Genomic DNA, 17656 nt, shown 5'->3' on the forward strand with positions numbered 1-17656 from the left:
AAGGTATCTAGGGAAGTTATCCCTAGTGAGTACCTAGAGCATCCAAGGAGCACCAATAGGTGTTGGGTTCCTAGGAGCATCTTCTCTACCCCATAAATGGGTTAGAGAGTGTCAACTCCAATTAGAAGGGTAGTTAACCCAACTTTGAGGAAATTGACACTCAAAGAGCATTTTCAAGGTTTTTGTTAACCTTTGAAAATGAAATGGAACTATTATTTACTCCTTGAAAGAGTAAAATGTGCCTAGTGGTGAAAATTTGATTTTAATCTTAAAAAGCACATATTGGGAAATTCATAAGAGCTACCAAGTTGGGATTTTGGTATGTTCTTAGGAAATTTAAGGCAATCCGGGCCTTAATTTAAAAGTGCTACTCTTGTGGAAAAATAAAATATGCCAACATTTGAGGAATATGCTTAATTTCAATTGGCATAAATTAATCAAGGGAATTAGAAATGCCAATTTAGGCTTTGGCATTGTCTTGAAGCACTTTAGGGCAATCTAGGTTTAAGTTGAAACTAGTGGTATTTTGAGTTAGCTAAGTGGTTAAGGATACTTAGATAGTTAATCTAGGTATATTTTATTTATGCTAAATCTTGCCATGATTGTTTGCCCATCATATGCCATGACATCATGTCTACTTTTGCATTCATGACTTATCATGAAAAATACAAAAATACCATGTCATGACATTCATACATCATGTAGTTATAGGATATTTTCTTTTGAAAATTATTTCCTTTTGATGTATGCCATAACATTATCATGCATTAGTTTAATTCCTTGTAATTAAGGATAAATGGCATTTAACAACACTTATTAACAAGTGACATCCTAGGTGGATGTCTAATATCTTTGAAATGCCTAGATAGATATGCATGATCCCTAGATTAGGGCAAAACCAATCTCTACATCTCACAAAGACTATAAGGTGACTTGTATGTGCTTTAGTGCACATTAGATACAAGTGAGATGTTAGGATAATGAACAAAGCTCAAGATGTTGATTTAGTGCATTCTTTTGAGTTTTAGGTTCATCAAAACACATAGTTATGTGTTTTCCCATCATTGGGAAAGCTAATGTACAAGTCATGTGCATTATGCCCAAGGAACATGATGGGATATTGGTTTTGAAAATGTTTTTAAAATGTTTTTGGAAAACCTTGGTGAAGGCTATCTTTTGATAGTAATCACCATTGAATAGTTAGACACAAACTTGAAGAAAACACTAAAGTTTTTGTAAGTTTTCAAGTTTGTGTCAATCTTTGAAAATATGATGTATTTTCATAGAAAACTATTTTTCCTTGATAATATATGCCCTAAACAATGTCTACACGAAATTTCATAATTTTTGGATTTTTGTAGAATTTTCTAGGGGTTTCTGAAGTTGACTGAAATGGAATTTCAGCAACTATCGAGTCCGATCGATCCATGGATCGATTGAGTGCTGAATCGATCCATGGATCGATTCGAAGGCAAATCTCGCGAGCAGTAGCTCGCTGGATCGATCAGCCGATCGATTCAGTAGTCTGAATCGATCGGTGGATCGATTCAGAAAGGTTCAATCGATTGGAACCCAACTCCAATCGATCCAAGTTGCTGATTTTGGCTGGGAAAGCCTGATTTCAGCACTTTGAACCTATTTTAGTCTAGGTAACCATTCCAAACCCTTAAAATACATTTGTATACATAAAAAGGGTGTTTTCGTGTTGAAAACAAGGATGGAATGGTAAAGGAAGACTTCATTGAAGTTTAGGTTGAGGTTTGTTTCAAATTTTGAACATTTGAACCTCAAAACTTCTAAATCTGGGTTTCCTAAAGGTTTAGGGATTCCAAGTCATTGTTGGTGCAATGACAGAAGTTACCACCATGTCTTTAGGGGGAGGGACTCTTTAAAGACATGAAAATTATTTTTCATGAACCTTGGAAGGTGGTTAACCTTCTGTTGTGAAATTGCTCAAGGTTGAGCATTTAAACTTGAAATGGGGGTAAATGGGGAGTGGATATCCTCATCATTTCAAGTGGCAACTCAAGTGGTTGAAAATGCTCAAGGTTGGGTATTTGTCAACATTGGGGGAGAAGTTAAAGATAATGAAGGGTATGGGACCTTCAATATTGAGTTGATCACAATGAGTGAAATTGTGATCACGATGAGCAACTCTTCAGGGGGAGAGTCTTCAACAAATGGAGTTGTTGAAGTGTGCCCAAAATTGGAGCATAGGTTGATGTGTGTCCAAAGACGGGTTGATGTTTTTTTTGTAGTGGGTTGATGTGTGCCAATAGGGGGAGAATGAAAGGAAGTAAGTTAGGTTTTCATTACCTAGAGGGAGTTTGCCCTCTTAGGGGGAGAATGGAAAGCTTAATTTATGGGTTCATTACCTAGTGGCATGAAGAAGGAGGCTATAGGATTAGCCTAACTTACATGTGGGATTGTAAGTGTTATTGTGGTATTGTCAAACATCAAAAAGGGGGAGATTGTTGGTGCAATATCTCTCAGGTCAAGGGTGACCTGGTTAACCAAGCTGAGTCTTGGTTAGGGTTTAGATGTTTGACAATAAGATATTGATCGAAGAAGAGTCAAGTAGGTCAAGGTTGACCGGATACGTGACTGGGAAGTCCTAACTGGCATGTTAGGCAGAAGGAAATCCTGGTGAGTGAAGCCAGGTGAAAGTCCTAGTGAGTGAAGCTAGGCAGAAAGAAAGTCCTAGTGAGTGAAGCTAGGCAGAAGGAAATCCTGGTGAGTGACGGTGAAAGTCCTAGTGAGTGAAGCTAGGCGGATGGAAAACCCTAGTGAGTGAAGCCGGTGAAAGTCCTAGTGAGTGAAGCTGGCGGAAAGAAAGTCCTAGTGAGTGAAGCTAGGCGGGGAAAACCGAGTGAAGCTACGTGAAAGTCCTAGTGAGTGAAGCTAGGCAGATGGAAAACCCTAGTGAGTGAAGCTAGGTGAAAGTCCTGGTGAGTGAAGCCAGGCAAGGAAGGAAATCCAGATGGATCAAGGATGATCGGACATCTGGTGTTGGGAAGTCCAAGTAGGTCAATGGAGTGACCGGATACTTGGCACGACGAGTAAAAGTCCAAGTGGGTCAAAGGGATTGACCGGACACTTGGTGGGGAGTCCTGGCAGGTCAAGGGAGTGACCAGATGCGAGGCATGATGTACCAACAGGTCAAGGTTGACCGGATGTTGGTTAGGGAGGTTTGGGACTTGGTTTTGGGCAAAAACCAAGTGCTGGATCGATCCGTGGATCGATCCAGGATGTGGATCGATCAGTGGATCGATCCAGATTCTTCCCAGCGAACAGAGAGCTTCTGGATCGATCCAGAGGTCCTGATCGATCAGCCGATCGATCGGGACGATGCTGCTTCGCGCGATAAGCGCTGGATCGATCCGTGGATCGATCCAGGCGCGTTTCCAGAGCACAGAGGCGCTCTGGATCGATCCGTGGATCGATCCAAAGCCTCCCCGATCGATTCGGAACATTTGAATCGATCGGGATCCGACCGTTGCGTCGTGTTTAAAGCCGCAGGCGAGCGTGGTCTTCGGTATCTCTTCACGAGCTCTTCTCAGATTCATTCCAGCTCCTCCACAGCTCTCTACAAGCACGTGATCGCCAGTTCTTGAAGGTTCTTGGAGGCTTTCCAAGTCAAGAGGCGGATCTATTGCAAGAGGAAGAAGTTAGGGTTAGGGTTTTTACTGCACATCTTGTAAGCTTTTGCTTAACTTGTATTTCCCTTTCTTCTTCTTGTATTGAGAGTGTTGTAGGGCTTCTCCGCCTTCGGTAGTTACCGAAAAGGAGTGTTTCATAGTGGAGGGTGTGTGCGTGGTGTGGATCCTTGGATTAGTCACCTCCTTTGGAGGTGGATACCAAGTAAAATCCTAGTGTTAGCGTGGTTGTATTTGTTTCTGTATTTTCCGCTGCACATCCAAGAAGAAACAAGCAACGCCAAGCAACGAAGCGCACCGACCGAACGCGACGAGCTATTCACCCCCCCCTCTAGCTACTTTTGGTCCTAACAAATATTTATCGGAATAGAAGCGCAGATAAGCATATCTCTTATGAAAGAGTTATATCCTATTTGGTTTAGTCATGAACCAGTTTGTTTAGCCATGAACCAACTTGATTTAGTTGTGAACCAAACCAAGGGGTTAATGGACTAATTTTTGGTTAAGGCATAATGGGTTGGATTTGGACTTTCTAATCCAACTCATTAAAGAGGACTATATATTGATATGGTTAAGAGAGAATTAATACACAATTCATTATTAACTTGATTAGGTTTTGAAAACCTAAATCCAATACCTTTCTCTCTCCCTCTCCCTCTCTCTTGTTGCCGACCATAACAAGAGGGTCTCCTCTTGTTGTCGTAAGCCACCCAAAGTAAGAAGATCTTCCTTTTGCTTCTTCTTCCTCTTCTTTGATCCTTCTCCTTCGCTTGTGGCTAGTACCTTCCAAAGGGGAAGCTTGTTCTCTTGGAGTTGTATTGAAGAGCTCAATGTGGATATTGATAGAGGCGAGGTTCGATAACGTCGCAAAAGGTTGATGCCCTTCTCGTTACAGGTCATCCATAAGGTATACCCAGAATTATTGTTATTCAATTTCATTGTGTTTTATGATCTTGTCTGCGCGATTGTATCTTGCATGTGTGTGGTGGTGTGTGATGTGGTAAATTAATTTATTTATCGTTAAGTCATGTTTTTAGCACACATCGCATCGTGCATATCCCATCAGTGATATCAGAACTTGATCGTACTTCGACATGATTGTAAAATTATTTTATAGTTTGTAATTAGTGTTGTAATTAATTTTTAAATTTTTTCTAGAATTATTAAGAATTTTTTATTTTTGGAAGTTTCCTAAATTATTAGGAAATTTTATTTTTGAAAACTTTATGAAATAATTATGAAATTTAAATTTAGAAATATTTTATTAATTTATAAATTATCATTTCTGAAATTTTAAAATTTTAAGAAATATTTCATTTTAAAAAAATTTCCTAATTTGTTAGGTAATACTAAATTTGGAAAGAATTTTAAATTCTTTAAAAATCTAAATTTGAGATATTTTGAATTAAATTATAGAAATTATCTTTTCTAAAAATTTTTAGATTTATTAAAATATTTTATTTTTGGAAAGTTTCCTAAATTGTTAGGAAATACTAAATTTAGAAAGATTTAGAAAATCATAAAAAATCTAGATTTAAATTATTATGTAATAAATTAAGAAATATTAATTATTTATTTTCTAAATTATTAGGAAATTAATTTATAAATTTATTTCTAAAATAATTAAAGATTCTTAATTAATAGAAAAATTCTAAATGAGATATGTTTATTAAATTTAGAAATTAATTTTCTAATTTGATTAGATAAATTTTGATTTATTAAAATCATATTTATAACATATTTTTATTTCCAAAATAGAATTATAACATATTTAAATTTATGTCATATTAATGTCATATTGTATGTCTTGTAGATTAGATTTTTTCTTGTGTGCGATGTGATTAGATTTTGCCTATGATGTGTCATGCTATGTCATGCGTGCGATGTGTCATGTCATCATTTATGTTATGTGTGTGATGTGTCATGTCATCATTTATGTCATGCGTATAATGTCATGTAGATAGAATATTTGCATGATGTAGATGAGACCAAATCCCTTACATAATATTAAAACTTACATCTTTCGTTAATATGGTAAGAACTAGAGTTTAAATTTTTGTTTGAGTTGTCAGCTAAAGTCAAGCTCAATTTGAAATTAAATATGTTCAAACTATGGAGATGCAATCTTATGATTAATGGATTGGTTTTAAACTTGAAGCATTGATTTGTTATGTCAAAGTCATGATCAATGTGGATAGAGGTGAAGTTGGGCGATATGCATTTGATGTATACTTGTAATGTGTTAACAACTCAATGTTTATGCGAAAATCAATTAGTTGATAGCATTATGTGATAGTTGCATATAAGCGATATGCAATCAGTAAACTTGTTATCTACCGCTATAGCTAAGAATGACTTGTTGGTCAAAGTCAAGGTTATTCTTATCTATGGTAGATATCAACTCACTTGGAGAAAACTTGTCATCTCCCAAATTTAAAATAAAGGTATTTGAATTTGATAAATAAGCGAGCTTTTTTTACATATAAATTATTTACATAAATAAAATCATGTCTCTAATATATTCTTATTTTTGTATTTTTAGGTTAATCATTTAATTATAACTTCTGTTAATCTGCGTTTGATTTTAGACTAGAACAAAATGGTTGTATCGAACTTCTTGGACTAGTTTCGAAGTTTGAGAATTATTCTCAAAACTGAGAAGCTAGCTTATGTCCTTGATGAGTCTCTTCCCACAAATCTTGATGCTGATGCAACTACGGACCAATTGTTGATTCATCAAAAACATAAGGATGATTCTGTACTTATAAGTTGCATCATGCTAGCCACTATGACTCCTGAACTATAGAAACATCATGAGCATTGGATGCTTATGATATTGTCTATCTTCTTCGTGAGTTGTTTGATGAGCAAGCTAGATCCGAAAGGTTCGAGATATCTAGGCTTCTCTTTTGCTCAAAGATGCAAGAGGGTTTGTCTGTAGTACAATTTGTACTAAAGATGAACGGCTATATAAATCATTTAGCATCACTCAACTTTACGATGAATCATGAGTTAAATATTGACTTAATTCTACATAGTTTGCCAAAAAGTCATTCATAATTTGTGATGAACTATCGGATGAACAATTTAGAATTGACCATCTCTGAGATGATTAATATGCTAAGACTGTGGAGCCTTGTGTTAAAGGTGAACAGAAAACTGTGATGTTAGTAGACTCCTTCAAAAAGGTTATAAGAGAAAGTCAAAATATCAATCTAAAGGGGAAGAGCAAAAAAGTCAAGACAGTAGAAACAACACAAAAGGGCTCATGCCATCATTGTGGAAAGATGGGGCATTGGCGAAGAAATTGTAAGATTGATCTTGAGTCCATGAAGAAGAATAGAGCATCTGATGCACCACCCTCTTCAGGTATTTTCGTTATTGATTGTCATGTTATTTCCTCAAAACTTGGATGTTGGATACTGTGTATGACTCACATATATATGTAATGATATACAGGGGCTAAAGAATAGTAGAATCCTCGTCAAGGGAGAATCAAGTCTGTGAGTTGAAAATAGAGCAAAGGTTGCTACAATTGCCATCGGGACATACTTATTAAAGCTTCCTAGTGAACTTGTCTTAGAATTGGATAATTGTTATTTTGTTCTTGCATTAATAAAGAATATTATTTCTATTTTTAACTTAAATAGAAAAAATTTCCATTTGACTTTTAGTAACAATTGTTGTTATATAACTTTAAATGACGTTCTTTATGACACTAGAATTTTTTGCAATGACATCTATGCATTAGATATATATAGTGATGTATTTAATATTGAAACAAACAATAAACACGCTCAAATAGATAATCAATTAACCTTGGTCACTTGCCCACCACTGGCGGTCTCCGAGTGGCCTCCGGCCACCCACCTCGACCGAAACTACAACCTGGAAGGGACGGTGAATCCAGTAAGGGATCACAATCAATTATGGCCGGATTACAGCTACGATCCAGTCGCAATTGCAAGTGGTCCATCCCCTGATCCACTTTTTTTGTGGACCATGGGATCTACTCTCCTTACTCGTGGCATTGTCACCTTGGCCATATAAGCAAAAAATGCATGTCTGAATTGCAAAAAATTACAATTCTCAAATTATTTGAATTAGATATGTTTGATATATATGATTCATGTTTAAAAGGTAAGATAACAAAGCTACCTTTTTTCTGGAAAGAGTGAACGAGTTGATGAGTTACTTGGGCTCATACATATCGATTTATATAGACCAATGTCAACTCACACACCAAGGGTGAACATGTCTACTTCATTACTTTCATTGATGATCACTCTCATTATAGGTATGTGTATCTAATGAAACACAAGTCTGAAGCCTTTGAAAAGTTTAGGGAATTCAAAAATAAAGTAGAGAAATAACTTGGTAAAAGTATTAAAATACTTTAATCTGATCAAGGTGGTGAGTATTTAAGCCAAGAATTTTAATATTATCTAAGAGATAATGGTATATTGTTTCAATGGACTTTGCCTTATATGCCACAACATAATAGTGTATCAGAATGACGTAGGTCAATGGTGGATCGTGCAAATCTTCCCAAAATCTTTTTGGGTTATACACTCATGATAGCTATTTACTTGCTAAATAGAGTCCCAACAAAGGTAATCTCAACTACTCCATATGAGATATGAACTTGAAGAAACCCCTTATCTCTTATTTGAAAATATGGGGATGTCCTGCATATGTGAAGAGGTCTATATTTGTAACGACCCACCCTCCTTAGTACTACTCGATAGAGAGTGGATGCTACTTAACTACTCATTCTACTTAACTGATATCGCTTACCCTAAAGATAGTAACACTTATCATTTAGTTTTTTTTTTAACATGCTAGTCTTATGCATAAAAAGATAACTACAGGTGTGCTCTATAATGAAGTGGAATATCCAAATCTTCAGTGCACAATCAAATGAACGATTTATACATCTAAGTGTTATGTGGTCATAATTATTGTATGTATATCAAGTTGACTACAGAATCGTATATATCAGCAATGCCATATATTGCAATTAAATCAGTGGATAGTTAATGAACAGATAACTTGATGGATGAGCCCTAGTTTTAGTTAATGAAACTAGACACTGCATGGTTGTAATTAAAACTACTCATCCTCTCCTCCTCTCTCGCGAACGGCAGCGGCGACTTCGTTGTTCGGGTGAAAAGGGCGACGGAGCTAGGCTTTTTCCGGCCGGTCTTCACCCGTGTGCGACCACCATCGTCGAGGAGAGCTTGTGAGCACGAAGAAGAGCCAAAATCCAAGCTATCCGAAACCCTAGCAGCATTAGAAGCTCCCCCTTTTCGGTTGTAAGTCCAAGAACAGCGAGGTGAGTTGCTACTCACCTGCAGTAGGAGTTGTTCTGCGGTTTCGCTTTTCTTCTCTGTTTTCTCGCTGAGCAGGAACAGCCCTAGATTCGTTGGTTCCGAGCTTCGATTGTTTTCATGGTTTTCGGATTTTTTGTTGTAGAGAAACATGATATCAGGGATCTTGGAATAGATTTAAGATTTTGCTTGCTCTGTTGCTAATCTGTTGAAGCATGTTTAGAGTTTAGAACAACTTTTTCTTTAACTTCATATTTGCAAGCAAGAACAATTTTGTATAGGGTTGATAATAGTCATAGCCAATTACCTCAAGCCAAAGTGTGCAGTTCCAGTACCTTTTAGTTACTGCCGTGCATGAATAGTCCTCATCTTAAGCCTACTGTTTAGATCTTGGGCAGCAACTTAGTTTTGATTTCTTCTTGTTGTTTTAATGAACATGAACAACCCTTATATTTAGCATTTCAGTTTGCTTGGATTTCCTTACTAGCTTGTCAAGCAGAGAACAGAATTGTTTCCAGGTTCTAATCATAACCATGTGCTTAGTTGAAAATTAGTATTCCAGGAAATACCCTAGATTATTCAGATGATATGCTCATAGTATGCAAATTTTAGTGATTTATTATTAGATATACATGAGCAGATTTTCTAGATTCCATTGCATGCCTGGTAGTTGAATTTGTTTTACTTTCACAGCATGCTTAAGTCCTCACTACTACTTGCTTAGTTGGGATATTTCACAGTTTGATCTTCTATAGCATTTCTAAGCATTTCTTAAATTGCAAGCTTAGCTTTACTTTCACAGCAGGTTTAAGATGATTTATTTCCCTTTGCCATTAGATGTGCACGGTGATACTTTCTAGTCTCTTTTGCTATTAGAATATCTTGAGCATGCAATTATTAGTTTCTTTGCTATTACATAAGCATGAGTTTCTGTCTTTAAGAACTATAAGCAAGAAAGACTAAGGTCTAGACTTGATTTCAATTCCAGAAGATTGAATATCAAAAGCGCACACAAGGTGTTTGCTTAAATGCCAAGTAAGGGCAAGTATAAAGAAGTTATAGTTAAAAAGAAAGTATTTTACTTTTTAATGGCATGTACCGGACACGAGGTCCAGGACACAAGGTCCATTGGGTGGGCTCCTAGATCGCCCCTAGGCACAAGATCGCCTAGAATTACCTTAGTAGTTTCGGGATTAGCTACATCGACTCTTATTAAGGATGCGCGCAAATTGGTACAATGCCGGGCCCAAAAGAAGATTATTATTATTTTGAAGTATTAAAGTATAAGTTTTGAAACAAATGGAACAAGCTTCAAATATGTTTAGAATTAGAAAGTTTAGTTTCTTGTTATTTGAAGCATGCAGTGGTAGTTTTATTTCTTGCTATTAGATTATCCAGCATGTTTAGCTTTATTTGCTTTTAGCATGCTGTCATAGTTTTATTCTTATGAGCATGATTAGCTATACATGTTTAGTATTTCAGTTAGCATGATCCCTTTGCTATATATGAGCATGAGTAGTTTTATATGTTAGCATTCAGTTTTAGCATGTTTTTATTTATATACATGCATATCGAGTTTTTGTGAGTAGATAGCGCTCACTAAGCTTTATGCTTATAGACTGCATTTCCTCCTACTGCAGATAAAGGGAAAGAAAAGATACTGTGAAGGAAGGCGACAAGGTGGTGGTGATGAAGGTGTGTGATGGCTGGACTATGGGAGATCAAGAATTTGCTAAGGAATTGTTAAGACTTTTCTGTTTAGAGTTCTTTTAGTTTTCTTTAAATGTTATTATGAGTTAAGATTGTAATTAAGTTTATTCCGTATTTGTAGTTGGGTTCTATTGATGGAGTGGTATAGTTGTTTACTATTGCTAGAGTAGTTTCCTTCTTTTATTTGTGATATTATACTGCGTGGTTGTGAAAATACATGTTCCAGCCGCCTGTGGCTGAGTATAGTTTGTTTGTATTGTTGATTTGGTCACCGGTACAGGGGAGACTCTGTCGAAATTTTTCGGTAGGGGTTCCTCATGGTTTTTAATTATACTGGTTAAGTAGAGTTAGTAGTTAAGTAACGGTCACTCTTAGAGAGTAGTAGTAGTAGTAAGAAGGGTAGTCGTTACAATATCAAACAAGTTAGACGCTAAGTCTGATAAGTATTTATTTATTGGATACCCTAAGGAAACTAAGGGTTATCAATTCTATCACCCATTGGAACAAAAGATGTTTGTTTCAAGACATTCTATATTCATAGAGAAAGAGTTTTTCTTACATAAAGCAAGTGAGAGTATAGTTGAACTTGATGAAGCTCAAGAGACTTCAAGAGACACTAATGAGATGCCTAACCAAGAATTGCAACCTCCTCAAAAATTAAGTAGGACACACAATATTTGTTAGCGATGTGGATCTCTTGTAAGAAAATCGAATGGCGTGTTACTCATTAATAATGAGTAATCTACTAATTACGAAGAAGCTCTGAATAGTTCAGAGAAGGACAAGTGGCTTACAACCATGAAGTCGGAAATGGATTCCATGTATGAAAACTAAGTTTAGAATTTGATGGATCCACCTAAAGGAATTATGCCTATAGGGTACAAGTGAGTTTTCAAGAAGCAAACTGATATGGATGGTAATGTAATTACCTACAAGGAAAGGTTGATGGTGAAAGACTATCGTCAAAGGCAAGACATTGACTATGATGAAACCTTCTCACCTATAGCTATGCTTAAATCCATTTGGATACTCCTGGATATATATCATCTCATCATGATTATGAAATATGGAAAAGGAATGTGAAAATAGCTTTCCTTAATAGAAACCTATTTGAGGATGTGTATGTGATAGAATCCGAAGGTTTCACATTTGTTAACAAGAATAAAGTATGCAAACATTAACGGTCAATTTATGGACTAAAGCAAACATCCAGGAGTTAGAATTTTCATTTTGATGAGGCTATTAAAAAGTTTGATTTCTTGCAAAATTAAGACAAACTTTGTGTGTATCAAAAGGTTAGTGGAAGTGTGGTTATATTCCTAATATTATATGTTGATAACATATTACTTATAAGAAATAATTTGTCAGTTCTATAGTTAGTTAAAGTTTAGTTATCCACGACAATTTCCATGAAAGACATGGGAGAAGCAACTTACATCATAGGGATGAAGATCTATAAAGATGGACCGAAAAGATTGTTTGATTTTTTACAGTCGACATATATAAATAGAGTGCTAAAACAGTTTAGTATGCCTGAATCTAAGAAAGGTTTCATATCTATGAGGCATGGAATTCACCTTTCGAAATTTATGTGACCATATACAAAAGATAAAAGGATTTGGATAGATAAGATGCCTTATGCATCTGTAATAGGATATATCATATATGCTATGCTATGTACAAGACCCGATGTTTCATATGCTTTGAGTGTTACAAGCAGATACCAGTCAGATCCAGGAATGGATCATTGGGAGGATGCCAAGATAATCCTTAAGTACTTAAGAAGAACTAAGGATATATTCTTGGTAAATAGAGATCAGCGGGTATACAGATATCAGTTTCCAAATGGACAAGGATGACTCTAAGTCTCAGTTTGGATTCATATTCATATTAAATGGATGTGTAGTTAGTTGTAAGAGTTCCAAGCAAGATACTATTACAGATTCTACTTGTGAGGCGGAATACATTGCAGCTTCGGAAGTAACAAAGGAAACAATTTAGATCAAGAAGTTTGTTACCGAACTTGGTGTGGTTCCATCCACTCTTGAAGCATTACGTATTTACTGCAACAACACTGGATTTATTGTGCAAGAAAAGGAACCTATGTCTCATCAGTGATCCAAACACATGCTTTGTCGCTATCATCTGATCAGGGAGATGATTAGTAGGAAAAAAATACAACTTAAGAAAATTTCCACTGAAAGAAATCTAGTGAATCATTTGACAAAGACTCTACCACAAAACGAGTTTGAGAGTCACGCCCATGCTTATAGTTTAGGACACTGTGGCGATTGACATTAGGCCAAGTGGGAGTATTAGATTTTGAGAGATGCCCTAAGGCAATCGCCTTATGGTTGATAAATTAACTATTTATTTGATAAATATAGATTAACTATTTTAGTGCATATTATATATTTAAATAGTCTTAAAGTCATTTACTGAATGTCAGTAATACAATTCATAGTATGAGAGAATTTATGATTGGATCACAACTTGTGATTATCTACATATTGGAATTTCCCTAGTCGTCGAATTGGTGTATTCAGACATTATCAATTCTGTAAGATTAATAGTTGTTTCTTACTAGCTAGAGATATTAAGATGTTAAGAGTTAAACGTGGATGCTAGTGATGATAACTAATTCATTGGAGTGACTTGCTGTAAGACTTCGTATGGTTCTCTACTTATATGGATATGTCTGTGAAATCTCTATTGCAGCTCGAGTGCAAGTTTCCTTAGACTTGAGGTATACAATTCATCTTGGTCATAGAGACTTATACTTTGACATCTTAATCAAGCATCTCCTTGAGGTGTGGACTTAAGATGATTGGGCATAAGTTGAAATGTCCAAAGGTATTTGGATAGTCCACAGATGATTCACTGATCCTTGCGAGGAGACCTATACCCTATGACCACTCGTTAGAATTATTATTCAAAGTCTTTGGCCAAAGCATCACATGTTAAGAGTATGAGACTCTTGTACACATGTACGAGTAATTTGAATCCACAGAACGAGGAAGTATTACTTGGGGTAGGTATAACGTAGTCAGTCTAGTGAGGGCAAACATACAGACTATGTCCTAAACCAAGGGGTTTAAGACGAGTGAAAGGAACGAGACAAGACTCACTGTAGTTGCTAAAGAATTCAAAATTAGTTCTGAGATCAACTGTAATTTTTTGATTAATTAGGAATCATGATGTATGACTAGGTGTCACTCATAATCATTCTATAATTAAGTAGTTAATTATAGGAAGCTAAGATAAATCGGGAACCTATTGAGTCACACGCACTACGAGTTTTTAAAAGATGTAAAACAAGTTAGAGAATATGATTCTCAGATTAAGAGATAAATGTTTGATTAGACCATACATAAAATAAATATGGAAACATTTGTCAGAATAGACTAGCGGATGAGTCATATCTCTTATGAAAGAGTTGTACCCTATTTGATTTAGTCATGAACCAATTTGTTCAGCCATGAACCAACTTGATTTAGTTGTAAACCAAACTAAGGAGTTAATGGACTAATTTTTGGTTAAGGCATAATAAGTTGGATTTGAGCTTTTAATCCAACTCATTAAAGAGTACTATATGTTGATATGATTAAGAGAGAATTAATACACAATTCATTATTCGCTTGATTAGGTTTTGGAAACCTAAACCCAATACCTCTCTCTCCTTTCCCCTCTCTTGCCGCCAACCACAACAAGAGGGTCTCCTATTGTTGTCGTGAGCAACCCAAAGTAAGAAGATCTTCCTTTTGCTTCTTCTTCCTCTTATTTGATCCTTCTCCTTCGCTTGTGGCTAGTACCTTCTGAAGGGGAAGCTTGTTCTCTTGGAGTTGTATTGAAGAGCTCGACGTGGATATTGATAGAGGCGAGGTTCGATAACATCGCAAAAGGGTGATGTCCTTCTCGTTATAAGTCATTCTTAAGGTATACCTAGAATAATTGTTATTCAATTTTATTTTATTTTATGATCTTGTTTGTGCAGTTATATCTTGCATGCGCATGGTGTGTGTGATGTAATAAATTAGTTTGTTTATCATTAAGTCTTCCGTTGTGTATGTTTACGAAACGTATTTTCAGCATACTCTGCATCGCATATCCTATCATTACTTTGTAATTTCGACTAGTAATTGATTCATAGTTCTCGTGAGATTGATATCTTTTATTATTTGATGACAACCGTGCAGTTGTGGTTTTCACACAACACAACTCTAGCATTAGATAACAATCAAGTCTTATCCCATTATATATGATCAGTTATATAAATCTTTTTACACTATTAAATTTATCTCTTACTATATTATCGTTTATAAATTAAATAAATTTTATCTTGTTTTATTGTTACTAAAAAAATAACAAGTCTTCTCTGGATGGTGCGATGATTCAGACATGGGATGCTGTCACATAAGGTCTTGAGATTGAAACTCAATGCGTCTGAGCATGTCTTCCCCCATATCTTAATCACCTGCATTAATTTACCTCCTTCATATTATTATTATAGGGGAGAGCGAAATCATTTTTTTCCCATATTAATCCAACCAAAATACTAAAGAATTCATACATTCTTATCGAGTAAAACCGCACTAGTCAATGACTATTTTTTAATACCTTTAATTGATAAAAAAATGCTCAAGTTGATTGGATTGGCATAAAGTCATTTTGAGCAAATGGCTAAAGTTCAGAGCCAACTAATCAAACCTCCATCTAATTGAAATAGTGTAGTTAATTGGAACCAAAATACTAAAGAATTCATACATTCTTATCGAGTAAAACCGCACTAGTCAATGACTATTTTTGAATACCTTTAATTGATAAAAAAAATGCTCAAGTTGATTGGATTGGCATAAAGTCATTTTGAGCAAATGGCTAAAGTTCAGAGCCAACTAATCAAACCTCCATCTAATTGAAATAGTGTAGTTAATTGGAACTCAAGTTTAATCGAGTAAGACCATTGTATGGAGTTTGGCAACATCTAGTACATTACAATTAGTACATATGAAATATAATCACGTCACAACAAGATAATTCGCTCACATATTCTCAGGAGATTATTTTCCTGAAGATCTAATTTTTATTTTCATATGACAATCTACGATCCGACTACAAATTTAATTAATGAAGTATAATCACGACTTGGTTCTTTGCTGCTATGAGTATTATTATTATTATTATAAATTGATTCATCCAGAAATTATGGCTGATATAATTCATCATAATGTATCCAGTCAATCCTAAAATAATAAGCAATATATTCTTTTAATAGCTAATTGAAAGTTCAACTAAGATTATAGCATATTGATTAAAAAAGAAAAAAAAAGAAAGAATGGTTTTAACATGAAAATCGAAAATCCTATTAAGAAATGGGGCATGTTTAATTAATAAAAAGAAAGTATGTGATGCAATTTCTTGTGGTCCCACATTCCAGCGAGCGGCGAATGGAGAGTGAGGGAGCAAAATATCTTATCGAAGGGGTAAAGTGGTAAAACAATACCAACGACAAGTTCTTAGCCACGCATGGTTCCCCAAATTCCTCGACCAAAATCAAAGTAATGAACGCCCTCAAGGCGCTGCAATTGCCACCAATCTTCTTCGTCCGCCCAAATGCATCAGTCGCCCACCGAACCAAGCCACCAGCAGGCCGTCGGCGGCCCTCTCTCTTCTGCTTCTGCACCGCCAACGACGCCGGCGGTTCCTCATCCTCGGAAGGAGACAAACGACGGCAGGAGCTGCTGGCCCGCATCGCTATGCTGCAAACCCAAAAGGTCCGCGTCACCGAGTTCCTGGACGAGCGCTCCGCCTACTTGACCCAGTTCGCTGAGGAGGCCAACGCCGAGTTGGAGCAGATCGGTGAGAAAGCCCTCAAGGACCTGGACGAGGCCAGCGCCAGGGTAGGGTTTCCCTTTCTCGCTCTTCTAATTACCTCTCCCTCCCTAAACCCCTTTCCTCCGATCCATCAATATCTATAAGTCACTCCCTCCCTCCCTCCCTCCCTTGTGTAGAGTAGATCTTGGAGAAGTTGGAGAGCCGCGCGCAGGCAATCGATGAAGCCGCGGAGGTAAACCGACAGGAGATGGAGCAGAGCGAGAAGGTGTTGGAGGAGTTCGAGGAGCAGATGGAGCGGGACCGGAACGAAGGCTTGTTCTTTAAGAGCCTGCGGGAGAAGTCGCCAGTGATGAAGGAGAAGACGGCAAAGGCGGCGAGAGAAGAGGCTCGGAGGCTCGAAGAGGTCGGCAGGAGGAGCGCGGCGGCGTCCAACATCCGCCGCAATATTTACTTGGCGCTCATGGTGGTACTGGCCGTCACCATTGGCAATGCCGTGTTGGTGTCTCCCGAGGTGGAGTGGCGGAAGGTTGCGGCGCTGGGGTTGATCTTCGTCGGCTTGCTTGCGCAACTCGTCTACGAAAAGAGTTTGGCGTCGGAAGAAGCGGACAAGTAGGAATATACCGCTGAAGAAATATGTGTAATCTGAAACTAATCTTAATATAAATGTTACAACAATATATTATTATTATTATTATTATTCATGACCTATTCTTTATTTATTCTATTCTATTCAATTCTATCTTTTTAATGTTCGTTTTAATATTCAGTCAATGACGGCCACGTAAATATAACGACACCGTGATAAATACATAGTACTACAAGTTATTTTATACTGCAAAATAAAATTTTAAAAAAAATTAATAGCATATTGACCACATTATCAAGTAGGTACTAATTCAATACTTGTTCGTTTTTCCTTTAATATTTATAAGGTAACTTTGGCGAAGCCAAAAGAAATGGAATATTGATTATGTAAGGAAGATGGTTAGAGGATTGAGCATTTAAAAGATTAAGAACTTGATGAGATGATTATTTGGGAAAGTGAAACTATAACAACTTTCAAGTAGTTAGAAATGAGATAATTACTTGGGGAAAATGAAATATAACAACTTTGAAGTCGTCAGAAAA

At 36.4% G+C, this 17656-nt stretch overlaps 1 protein-coding gene across 1 annotated transcript; it reads left to right on the forward strand.

Annotated features, from left to right (window-relative positions):
* The first annotated feature begins 16172 nt into the window (after nucleotides 1-16172).
* On the forward strand, nucleotides 16173-17247 carry LOC121977575. Its single transcript, XM_042530073.1, has 2 exons — nucleotides 16173-16593; nucleotides 16710-17247. The coding sequence occupies exons 1-2, from the start codon at nucleotides 16255-16257 to the stop codon at nucleotides 17139-17141; spliced, it is 771 nt and encodes a 256-aa protein (XP_042386007.1). The 5' UTR covers nucleotides 16173-16254; the 3' UTR covers nucleotides 17142-17247.
* Nucleotides 17248-17656: the final 409 nt, after the last annotated feature.

The sequence above is a fragment of the Zingiber officinale genome, chromosome 4B, assembly GCF_018446385.1.
Source record: "Zingiber officinale cultivar Zhangliang chromosome 4B, Zo_v1.1, whole genome shotgun sequence".
Classification (NCBI taxonomy): Eukaryota; Viridiplantae; Streptophyta; class Magnoliopsida; order Zingiberales; family Zingiberaceae; genus Zingiber; species Zingiber officinale.

What these genes read in the sequence shown, in the direction of transcription:
- LOC121977575 (XM_042530073.1), top strand. Translation starts at nt 16,255, where the DNA reads ATGAACGCCCTCAAGGCGCTGCAATTGCCACCAATCTTCTTCGTCCGC. An exon ending in TGGACGAGGCCAGCGCCAGG is followed by an intron (nt 16,594 to 16,709) that starts GTAGGGTTTCCC and finishes TGTGTAGAGTAG; the next exon opens with ATCTTGGAGAAGTTGGAGAG.